Source organism: Vidua chalybeata, chromosome 3 (assembly GCF_026979565.1).
Source record: "Vidua chalybeata isolate OUT-0048 chromosome 3, bVidCha1 merged haplotype, whole genome shotgun sequence".
Classification (NCBI taxonomy): Eukaryota; Metazoa; Chordata; class Aves; order Passeriformes; family Viduidae; genus Vidua; species Vidua chalybeata.
Genome location: NC_071532.1, coordinates 98980681 through 98992855, shown reverse-complemented (window position 1 = coordinate 98992855; position 12175 = coordinate 98980681). Strand labels below are relative to the sequence as shown.

Here is a 12175-nt window from a genome sequence, read left to right as displayed (position 1 = left end):
GACCTATTAAAACCAGGTGCTGCTTATTTTCAGAGGATCCTATTTGGATACTGAAGCAGATACTATGCATGGAGCCAAATAACAGTGTGTCTTAACACTGTATTAGGGTATTATGTTGCAATGAGCAATGTCTTTATCCTTGCCCTTTGCGCCTCTAAGTGAAATTGAAATCTCTAATTTTCATAGCGCTCCTTTCATTGTCATGCCATCCTCTTTCTTATCTCTGTCAATGAACCTTACTATGAATCTGTGGGGCAACATATTTTGTTACCCCATAGATTCATAGTAACACTATTGTAACTTGTTTTGGTTTGAGGGGATGTGTGTAGTCATTGTGTTACTTCTAAAAAACATGCTTCATCTATGCTTTTCTAACTTTATAGTGAAACATAAAGAGAGTTGTAGTAGAGACTTTTTTCCCTAATTATTTCAGGCAGTCACTTCAGTATTGTTGTGCTGCTTCATGAACTTTCAACGGCCTCTTTTATTTTTTCTGTGATTGCAAGTAGTTTTTTGTAAGCTCCTCTGCAGTTAATTGTTACTGTTTGAAAGAGCAAATAAATTATTGGTTATTATTTAAAACATCTGCAGTGGCCTCTCTCCATTTTTCCTAGGTATGTATATTTCCCTCCTTGAGAAGGAAGCACTGTAAGGCTTGTCAGGTGGCCTCTGGTGGGAAAAGGGAGTGTTTCTCACTGCTTGAAGGCAAAGATAGCTTTGGACTCTTTCCTAGAGTATGTTCCAGCTGGCTCCATCTGTCCCAGATGCTGGTTCCTGACTATCTCTGGCCAGGAACCAGGTGCAGAGGCAGACTGCGGGTGGAGAGCATATGGCTTTGATACCAGAATAGCCCCATGCTGAGACGTGCCTTGGGGTGGGGAGCACCAGGCTTTTGTCTGCTGAGGCCAGGGTGGAGGAGGACTCCTCTTAATCATCAGGGAGAGACCAGAGGTGGGTGGGGTAACAGCATGTAACTAAGAGGGAAAGGAAGGGCCCAGAAAGGTAGGTGGGATTGCTGCAGGGAAAGAAAAAAAAAGAGGAACAGGATCAAAATTTACCTTGTTCCTGTCCCTCATTTAGAATTGTGTAGGCATGTAGTCTCATGCTTCAGATTATGTGGTCCAGTTGTTAGAGACTCTTCCTTTACTGGCTGTTTTGTGTGTTGGCTTATAAGAGCACCTGTATTTTGTCTGGGTTTTCCAGACTGTGTTCCAATTATTGAGAATGCTGTTTCCTGCTTTTACCTCTTTCTTAAGTAACTTTTATAACTTCAGTTCTGAAGTCTAAGCTAGATACCACTGTATGCTCTTACTACTTTTATTTTATATCAAGACCACTTTAAAAATGAGTTTATAAATCATAAATAAAGTACTGAGCTATATTTCATTTCATGTAGACATTAGTACAAGTGGAAGAACCAAGCTCCAGATTCAAATTCCACTCCTAATCCATTTTTTCAGCTAATCATACTTAGCAAAGTAAAATTATTTAAAGCTGCCGCATTCAGAGGTGAACAATGTGAGGGTTACACTGACAATGTACTCAGAACTTGTGGACCTCAGCCCCACTTTTGCGTAAAATAAAGGAAATCTGACATATATATTCAATACAGAAGTGTAAACTGAGAAATTAGAGGTGCCACTGTACATTGCTGTGTCTTCAATTACCAGTAGGCTGCTCTTCCTTGTAAGAGATTGAATCGGAGATAAAAGACAATACTGTCTTCCTTGTGTTATGTTCAGATATTAATAACATTTTATTGTTCTGCAAAGTCTGTTCCATCTTTATTCCATCATGTTTCTTAGCTTCTATAGTAGCTATTATTAATGTTTAGATTTACTGAATTTAATTAGATTGTTTGGAGTTTTTTATTATTTATTTTCTTCCTACAATTTCAGGGAAAGATATTTACTTCAATGGAGCCAGAACATGATATAAATGATGTCTGCCTTTATCCAAATTCAGGTATGTTAAGTATAGTAATGTCTTGTTAAATTCAAAAGGAAAAGAAGCTTGTTAACCCAAGGTGTGGTCTTTGTTTAGGTGACACAATTTAGGTCTACTTTCCTCCTTATGGCATAGCTTGGAATAAAGGGTTATGTGTCAGTTAGTGTCCTTGTTTCCTCTGCATCTGTATTATATAGGAGCCTCTTTGCAGTTAGAAGCTGCTGTGCTGTTAATTGAGTGATTGACCTCTTTTACGCCTTCACATATCTGAAGTGACTCATCTCATAAGAATAGGAATTTTGACCTATTCTCTTGACGAAGTCCCAGATGAGTTAGAGCTTGCTTTCTAGAGGTGTAGAAAAAATCTCTTTACAGCAAATTTACACTTTTTTTTTCAAGTGTTTCAAGAATTTGATCTTTCCGTTATTTAAATACAGCACGTAAATTGTGCCGTCCCTTAGGTTTAATACTTTGGTTTTAAGTGTAGATTCCTAAGTGCACAAATTTGCATGGTTTTTGTGATTGTTTTCAGATTTGTGGCATCTCATAATGTTATCTTTAGAGATCAAAGCTGAGGATCACTTTTAACCAAGGTTTCCAGGACTTAATTTATGAGTAAAAATATTTTACAAAGTGATGGTTGAATGTGCATATATGCTTTGGTTGTACTTCAGATTGCAACTGGACTTAATTTTCTTGCTTGAAATGAGTTGCTTTAGTTCTTAAGTATGATGTGACACCTACTTCCTTTTTAGAAGGCAGTACTGGAAAAGATGAAGTAAGGTGGGCCTACTAGGATGGCACAGAGCAAAAGTCTGGAAGCAGACAATGCCTGAGTTGCAAACTGCTATTATCCTAATTTTAGAGAGAGGTAGCAGTAAAGACAGATCAACTTGGACTTTGATTCATACTAGCAGCTCAAATGTGAGATTGTAGATAAGTGAGTGTGAGATTTCTAGCAAGTTAAAACTTATCTGTCTTTTCTGCCAACTTCAGTTAAGAATGGTTTGGAGGTTTCTTTTTTTTTTTTTTTTTTTTTTTTTTTTTTTTTTTTTTTTTTTTTTTTTTTTTGTGTTAAGATGAGTAAGTAAATACTCTTCCCTGATAAGATGGTGGGCATTTTTGACCCTATTAGCAGAGTACATGCCATGTGCCCTGGTTGAATGTAGGAGTTCATGTGGGTGTATTTGAGAATTGCTGTGTGGTGACAGGGTGAACTGTGCACCTTGGAGACGGATAAACCCTCATCCATGGTGGCTGCAGAGAAAGATTGTTGGAGTGAATTATTTTCAGCATTTCACCCAGGTTTCACCTGTAAGCTTATTGGTTTCATCTAAAAGAGAACCCGGCAGCAAATTAATGTCCACACAGCATCAATGAAGAGCTCACCACAGGGACTGGAACAGAAAAAAGTTATTTGTCAATGTAGAATCATAGTGTAATTTAGGTTGGTGGGTACCCCTGAGAGTTGTATATTTCCTACTCAAAGTAGGGCCAACTTGAAGTTAGGTCCAGCTTTGAAGTCTGATCAGGTTGCTCAGGTCAAGTTTGAATATGTCAAGGATGGGCCTTACTCAGCTGTGGATCCTCTGTAGCCTTTGTGGTATGTGGACATGACTTGTGTGCTTTTACAGAAATGATTTTCATGAGACTCTGCAGGACAAATCTTGTAGCACAAAGAATTGAAAGCACATGTCTCTCTGATGTTGCTATTGGGCATTGCTTTTCACATGTCTCAGTCTCATGTTCACATGTTCACAGTCTCAGTCTGTGACTGAGATCCAGATTGTGCAGGCCAGTTCTGTGTCCCACATCTGCTTAAATCAGTGCTGCTTTTCTTATTGTCTGCATGGGGACAGGTTGATTGTTTTGGTAAGAACTGTTGTGGGAAGAAAACTGTGTTGTATTTTATAGTCACATGGAGACAGTGGGGCAAAAACTAGAGCATGTTGCAGTGGAAACTGAGAGATTGAGGGTAAGAGGTGGTGCATCACGTGGTCATCATTAATACTGTTGGACCAGCATTTAAGATGCCTTAGAACCACCTCATGCTTCTTCAGAATTTAAGGAGTAATCATGACTGAAAATTTGAATATAAGGAAATGCTTTGAGTAAGATGGACTTGCAGTTATGGAAAGTTGGAAATACAACAGGATTTCAGTATCAGTATGAGTTGGGCTCAGTGCTCTTACTGGTGCCCCAGCATTTTCAGAGCTCCTTTAGATGCTTGGCACAGGAAACCCAGGAGATCTTTGCCTAGCTTGTGTTTTAACACTTCATGTGTCCCTGCTGCTCAGAAAGGCAAAACACCGTTTTCACCGTTGTTGTAGAGATAAGGATTTGATGGGTAGATTATTCAGGGGATGAGGAATTGGTTGGATAGTCTCATCCAGAAAGTGTAGTGGTCAACAGCTCAATGTCCAAATGGAAATGAGTGACAGGTGGTGTCCCCTAGGGCTCTATATTGGGACAAGCTTTATTTAGTATCTTCATTAATGGCATAGACAGGGGGATTGAACTGTCTCAGCAAACTGGCAGATGACACCAAGCTGAAGGATACGATGCCATCCAGGCATACTTGGACAAGCTTGAGAATTGAGCCCATGGGAATCTCATCCAAACCAAACTGTTCTATGGTTCTATAATTCTATTAGTTATTGTACACTCAAGATCAATATACTGTGAACTGTTTTTTTTGGTGGTAGTTTGTCATACTTAGGCATTTTTAATTGAACTATTTTACCAACCAGCTTCAGTATTAGTACCTTTCCTGGGAAGCAAACCCTTGTGTATCTTTGACCAAACTACATGATGACAAACTTCAGTGGATCTCTTAATAGTTGAATATCTTCCTCGAATATCTTCCTCTGATCACACATGAACAGAATGGGGCTAGGGGAAAAAGGTTTACCACTTATTGAGTCAATTTAACCTTTAGTCAGTTCAAGTTGTTGAATATAAATGAAACTCAACAGTATCTTCAGTGTATAGAAATCTGTGTCCAAGTACTGTAAGAAAAACTAAAAAGGTAAAAATCTGCATTTTCTAAAACTGCTGCTCCTACGTATTATCACTTCATACTCCCATTTTCATTCTTGTACATTCATGATACTGTATTGAAGACCATTTTCTAGAGAGGGTCTTATTAAAACTTCTGAAAACAGGCTCTCCTTTATTTCCCTCCTACAGTAATCAGACTAGGCTGTTATGTAGTTTGTTAGGGTGTAGTCTCTTCCCATAAAAATTTATTAAAACTAACAAGCTGAAGCAATAAAAATGCATGGAATAGACTTCTCATTTAAGAGTTGTTAATTTTCCTTCTTCTATTTCCCTTGTAGCATACACTCATATACTGTTTAGAAGTCTGTTTTTGTCCTTTAATTATTGGTGGAAGACTCTCAAAGAGGAGGTTTTACTTCACCATCATCTTTGAAGCATTTGCAGAATTAATTTCTGTCCTTATTTCTAATGATTCCTATTCAGTCAATGGAAAGATGCTTTGTCTTATGAAGTATTAGTGAGTGTGCTGTTAGGGGAGCATGTAGCTTGTATACTATACTGGCGTACTCTGTGTGTGTGTATTCAAGCATATGCTATAAATTCTTGCTTTTTCCTTAAATTGCCTGCAAACCTTTCCAGGCACAGTTTTTTAGTCTGTTTGCTGACTAAGCTTTCACAAATATCTTGCTTTGCTGGGAAAGCAAGCCCCCTTTTTTCTGACATTGTAAGTCCAGCTGCATTGTGTAGTTATAATAAAAAGATTAGGTAGGAAGGATTACTCCACCCATGGTAATTGCATTCCTCTAGTTGGGTGTAAATTAAATTTCTGCCCTCTGGGTGTGTAGTAATTGACCCAATTATTCATAGTCTCAGTGGCATATGTTACAGTTCTTTCAGATCAGAATGTTATCTAATTTGATGGCACTTTTCTTCTTCATAATCAGTCTTTTGTATTACCTGTTGATCAGCTACATTGGAAAGATAAAGTTGAGATAAACATAAAAGTATGTGGCAAATGTTCTTATTACTCTTTTATGTAGAAGGAAATTGAGAGTGTTCTTCATTTTGAACTTAAAAAAGTCGATTAGCAGTAGGAGATTTTCTGCAGATTTTAGTATTCCTACAGTATTTTTTTTATATTCAGTGGTGTTTCTTGGGTATATTCATTGGTACTTCAAATTCTACATTTGCCCTGCTTGGTTACAGCACTAGGATTGCTCCTTTTGAAGCCACAGTATCCTATATCTCATTTTGGGTCAAGAACCTGCTGTCGTATTTATTTCCCAAGATGAAATATGAATGAAGGTGTAAATCATGCTATGATTTATGGCTCTGTTGAGGTGTGTGTTTAGGAAAAAAAAAAACAAATAACCACATGTACTAATACCAATGTATTAATACTGCAATTTTATGTCCAATGTAGTTTTTAACTGCAATGCTAACTGGATTTGTTCTAAGCAGTATTAAGGGATGAGCTGCTCACATTTGTTATGAAAGTTGGCAGCCTGCACTTGTCAGAGCTTAATGTTGCTTAAAGTTGTGCTGAACAATTAAGATAGAGGACAAAAGTGAATGAGTATATAGAAAACTAAGCTTTGTTAATTATGCTGATACCTGTGTTATTTGATGCAACAATTTATTACAGGTCTTGATTAATGTCCATTGCAATCCAAGAATATGTACTTTATGAGCTTTTTTTAAAAATGGTATTATCCTCTTCTGATCAATATTTTTAAATGTGGAAATCTCTTTTTAGGAATGCTGATGACTGCCAATGAAGCCCCTAAAATGAATATCTATTATATACCAGTAAGTAATACAAGTTGTCGCTGATATTGCTCCTAAAGACAAAATTGTTTGGTACCATTCAGGTATTTTCAGTTGAAACTAATATCTACATTGTCTGAGTTGTCACAATAAAGTAAATTTAGGTTAACCATAATTTATTAATGTAACATGTTGAATTACTTAAAAAACAACCTGTAATTTGCCTTTTGCTACTGGTTTCAAAACTGGTTAGTGGCTGCAGAAAATTCAGGTGGAGTTTTTTTTGGTAGCTGATGAAAAAGAATTCCTAAATAAGGACTATGTTTTTTAAGATAATAACTTTGCTTTGTTGTGAAATATTTCATTAGTGTCTTTAATATGTGGTGTTCAGTGACATAGCAGTAAATATTCTTCTCTGTTCTGACAAAGAAATGACATTATGTGACTTCAGGTATGGCTCTTGATTGTAACTTCTGCTCAATGCCCTTCAAATGCAGCTTTTCATGGGATAAGCTTTCCACTTGAAGGGCTTAACTGTAGGTTTAACTATATGTTTTATCTCTGCAGATTTGTTTTAGGGAGACTTAGCAGCAAGCCTTCTGGTGTCAGGGAATTGTAGAGAAAATTAAACCTGCATTTCGTTCTTGGTTTAGTTTCTACAGTGTGTTCTCCAGAGGTTTGCTTGTTCTGATAGAAGATAAATAGTAGGACACCTATGTAAATTTTACATGCAGAATAGCTGACCAGACTATAAAAATACATACACTTCTTAATTAATTTTATTCACGTTTTGGACAAATTATAAAATTTATTAATATTGAAATATATATTTTAACTATTTTTAAATGAGCCAAAAAGTCTTCATTTAGCTAAATGATTTTAAATTAATTTAAATTTAATTTTTTTCAATTAATTTCTGGTCATCCCCCACTGCCATATCCACTGTGTACAATCTTGATTACATTCAGGATGGAGATTTATGAGTTTACATTTCTCTTTGTGGAATAGAATATATATACATGTTGTATTTGCATGTCTAAACACAATAGTATACCCCTCTAAACAATTCTGTAGTCTGATATATTTACTTATATTATTAGATCTTTGCATTTAAAGAGATGTGGCATTTTATACATGAGTTATGTCAGGTTGTTCTTTGGATGTGAATTGCCTGTTTCGGTAATTCAGCCGTACCCAGCTCACATTTTCTTAACTGTGCTGTTCCATGCTTTGAATAACAAAGGGAGACAACAAATATTTTTTTATTTATGACAAAATATTAGCTGTAATTAGAAGAGGAACACTTTCTTTCCATTTACCTTGTCCTTTGTAAGGCTGAGAGAGTAGCTCTCCAAGCATTTTTTTCTCTATCGTATTTTTTAATTAATGGATTAGGGAACACCAACTCACATATTTTCGAAATGTGATGAGTTTTAAAACTGGAATTGACTAGTTAGTCAATTTAAATAATCCAGGTGCAAAAAGCATTCCTTCTGTCACTAAAGGTAAAGTTCAGCTTCTCTCTGAAAATTGTGCAGTGAGATTTTGTTTTATGCAGCTGTGCATGATGCATGAACCTGACAGCTATGGCACATGAGAAGTTCACATCCAACTTAACCAAAAAGTTATTTCATTGTCTTGATTGTCACCAGTGATGAATGGTTGTTAGAACTTGTTCAAGCTAGCATTATTTTGCGTATTCTTGCACATATTGTAAATCAAAATGAAACATACTTAGTTTTTACTCTCTCAAAAATCTCTCATAGAATCCTCTGTGAGTACTGAATTCATGTTTCTGAAGTCAGACAAGTAATTTTTAGTTAAGAAATATAAGCACTCTGTATTAGATCTCAGATAATACCTAAAGACAATATTGCAAACTTAAATACTGACTAATACTATCTAATATTTTTGCAGCATGTAGGCTATTCCAGTGAAGATTAACATAAATCTTGCCCTAAACCATCTTCCTGTGTGACCATCCCTTGATTTTTGTTACCTGAGTCTGCCTAAACTCATTTGGATGGTACCTTTTCATGGGTTTTACAGTGACATGAGTATGCAGGTGGACCCAAATGATGAATAAAAAGCATAAATCCACATAAGTTCTATATCTGAAGTATTGTTGTATACAAGAAAATTTAAAATTTATTTCAAAGGCTACTGCCCAGTTTAAATTTGCTTTTCAAATAAGCTGAACCTCTCCAGTTTGTGTCAATGGCTTTGAGTTTGAAGACTGTTGAACATACCTGAAATACTGTTGTTACTTTTTTAGTTGACAATCTGTAGTTCATTTCAAAATATGAAATACTTACTTTAGACAATAGAAAAGTTAGACAGTAGTGAGAAGAAGTTACTTTGAAATAGAGACAGAAATCTCGCACTCTGGTCTGATTTTTTTACCCTTTTTGCAGGCAAGACAGAAGGGGCTGGCACAGCCAGTGTTGCTTAATTGAAGGGTGTTTTACTACATTTCCTAAAAATCAAGTATGTAGCTCACTAAATCTGTTTGTGTTGACTGTTTTTTTAATCTACCTTTTAAATGAAGAAAATATTAAATGGAGGACTTGTGTCAGCCTTCAACTGCTCCAGGGCTTTTTTTATTAAGGAAAACTTAATGTTATTAACACGTTCATGTTACAGTTTTATTCCTTGATCTTCCAGACTAGTTATTTGAGCTCAGAGTAGCACACCTGTCCTTTGGTTTCTCTGTCAGTAGATGATTAATACATGTGTTTTTTCCACCCTTGGAAGACTTACTAATTTCCTTGCACAGGCAAAGTTTAGTTATGTGGGTCTTTGGAGCAAAACTTTGAAGAACTATATTACTTGATCTCTTTTCATGGTGTCATTTTCTGTCTTTTTCTAAGAACTAGGATTCACAATTTTTTTAATGAGGAACTTAATTTTCTCTTTGTTTCTTTAAGGTAGACTTGAATACTACTAAAAATGTGTCCTTTGTTTTTAAGATGTTGACAGGAACTGAGTTATAAGTCTTGTTGAATTTCACAACAGAGTAAGTGCCTGGGAGAAATGCTACTAACTGCAAAGGACAGTTACGTAAATAAAATCCATTCAATTGCCGGTGCCTGTCATTGGCCTGTAGTGCTAATAATTATTCTCTTGTTTTCAATGCTCACTGGAACAGCTATAAGGAATTGCCATGGCTATGATTAAAGAGGATACTTCAAATCCCAAATGTATGGTGCTGTGCTCTACGTAGGGAGAAAAAAATTCACAGCAGTGGGAGTCTTGCAGAGCAGTATGTGCATAGATGGCTGCAGACAGACCCAGCATCCGCTGTCCGTGATTGGAGTTGGCCAGACAGAGCAGGGCTGTGCCCAGCCCAGCATACCCAGTCTCTCAGCAGGTTTTATTAGTATGGGCACAGTGCTGTGCTAGCGCAGCTCATGACTGGTGAACTGGAGCTGGCTCGTGTCCGGCCAGCTTGGAATGTGCTCTGGCTGAGCTCATGTCTGACTGAATTATCTGTGTACGTGTGCCCGTTCTCTGCATTGTTAATGCCAAAGCTGAATTTCCATTTCAAACCCAAAAAATTGCTGTCTCTTAACTCCAGGATTATAAAAGATTTGACAGTGAGTATCATATTATTGCTTGTAAAAGAAATGGCAAGCATCAGCTTTTCATGCAGAAGTTTCATCAGGGTAGGTATGACAGTTGAGATAAGGAATGTCTGAGAACACTGCATTTCTTATAAAAAAAGTAAAAAATCACTGCAGTTTTTTCTTTTGTGTGCAAAGCTGTAAGTAGAGGAAGTACAAGGCGATTTTTTGGTTTTCTAGAAAGGACAGGCAGGTTTGCTTTTCAGTGGCAAGATACCTCATAGAGGTACACAGTGCTGAGTGACCAAAAAGCAAATTGAATCTGTTGAAATGAAAAGTTTGTGTTACATAGGTAACATCTTGAGTGGCTTAGAGACTTTGTTTTTGTTTTATTTTGCTGGGATTTAATGAGGGCAAGTGCCTCTGAATTCCTGACTGGAATCGGGCTGTTTGCCATTAGTTTAATAGCTAACTTGCTGTTTATGCAAACATTTGGAACCTGCTTATTGCCAGCTGGCTTCCAGGTACATCACTTTGATGTGTGCCTCGGGAAGGTTGAAATGAAAGTTGTGTGTGCCTTGGGATAGTTTTTAGACTACTGACTCAGAAACGTAAGTTGATTCAATAGTGCAAGCAGGTCCTGGCCAAAGAAGTGAAGAGAGCAGACGTTTCTGCACATGACACATGGTGGTCCACTGACCTGGGATCTAAGATGAGTCAGATTCTCTTTAATTGAGGCTGTCATGCTCCATAACATACAAGGTTCTCTTTGCAGGTTGTACAGAAAACCCCCTATGTGTCAGCTCCTGAGTGCTCTGGGTGGAGAGCAAGGGGCATAGGTGTTACTCTTGAGTGTTTACTTCTGGTTACACAAAACTTGTCTGACCTTAACACAAATGTTGCAAATCAGTCCTGTCTCATTTATTGGACTTGAAACTTTCAGCTGCATGAACATACTGAAACTGAAACTTGCTCTATTCATTAGGCTGTTAAAAGAAGAGAGCAATTAAGCATGTAATTAATTGAGTGTAATATTCTGTGTTCTGGATTTTTTTATTTTCCTGCAGTCTTGGCAGAGCACTCCCTGTTGAGGCTAGAAGCAATGTACTTTTGGAATAGTGAAGATATTAAGCTCTTTAAGGAAAAATAAATCCTGGAGCGTCTCTGGCTTCTTTTCAGGTGGTTTTGGAAAATAATTTGATATCCTAGCACTCCCCTAGTTCAGGGCTGTTGGATTTATAAACTGGAAATGCTTCAAGATCAAGTATTTCTTGCCTACTCAACTATTCAGTTTCTCCAAGAGTATAAGGGTTCTGGTTTCTAATACAATACCTACTTTGGACATGTGGCCGTCCCTATTGTTAGAAATAGCATTAATTTTGTCGTCTTAAAATTGTGTGGCTTTTCAGCTAAACCAGCCATTGCTGGTACTTCTTGCCTTTCACACATTCTTTAACTGATTTTGTTTTCCCTTTTTCTTTTTTTGATACTCCTCCAATCTGGTTTGATTACTGTTTATCAGCATCTTTCTGTTTTGAATATGCATCAAAAATATGCTTATCCTTAAAACAAATTTTTCCTTGGATTTAGAAAAAATAAGGTTTTACAAGACCTAAGAAAAACTAGTTTTTCCTGAGTGGTTATCCCTGAAATAACATAATCACTCATTAAGGCAACAAATCCTATTAGTTTACATGTTTTCATTTAATGCTTGGGTTATTTGGTGAAACAAATCTGTAGAGGGAGCTTGTACTGAAGGAAATACAAGTGAAAGCAGTTTTTAATACCTTAGTTCATTCCCTTTATTTCTTTCTGGATATTTGTTTCGAGTTCTAGAATGTAAATTAGGGATGAACATGCTTTGATCATGGGTGCCCAAGTGAGCTGCTTCTAAGTGG

At 36.8% G+C, this 12175-nt stretch overlaps 1 protein-coding gene across 2 annotated transcripts in view; it reads left to right on the top strand.

Annotated features, from left to right (window-relative positions):
- The window catches only part of NOL10 (nucleolar protein 10), a 50777-nt gene that overhangs the window by 13231 nt on the left and 25371 nt on the right, over positions 1-12175 (top strand). For both annotated transcript variants that reach the window (XM_053938787.1, XM_053938786.1), the window contains exons 12-13: positions 1899-1965; positions 6704-6756. In XM_053938787.1, coding sequence (XP_053794762.1) covers positions 1899-1965; positions 6704-6756 — 120 coding nt within the window. The remainder of the gene's footprint in view (positions 1-1898; positions 1966-6703; positions 6757-12175) is intronic.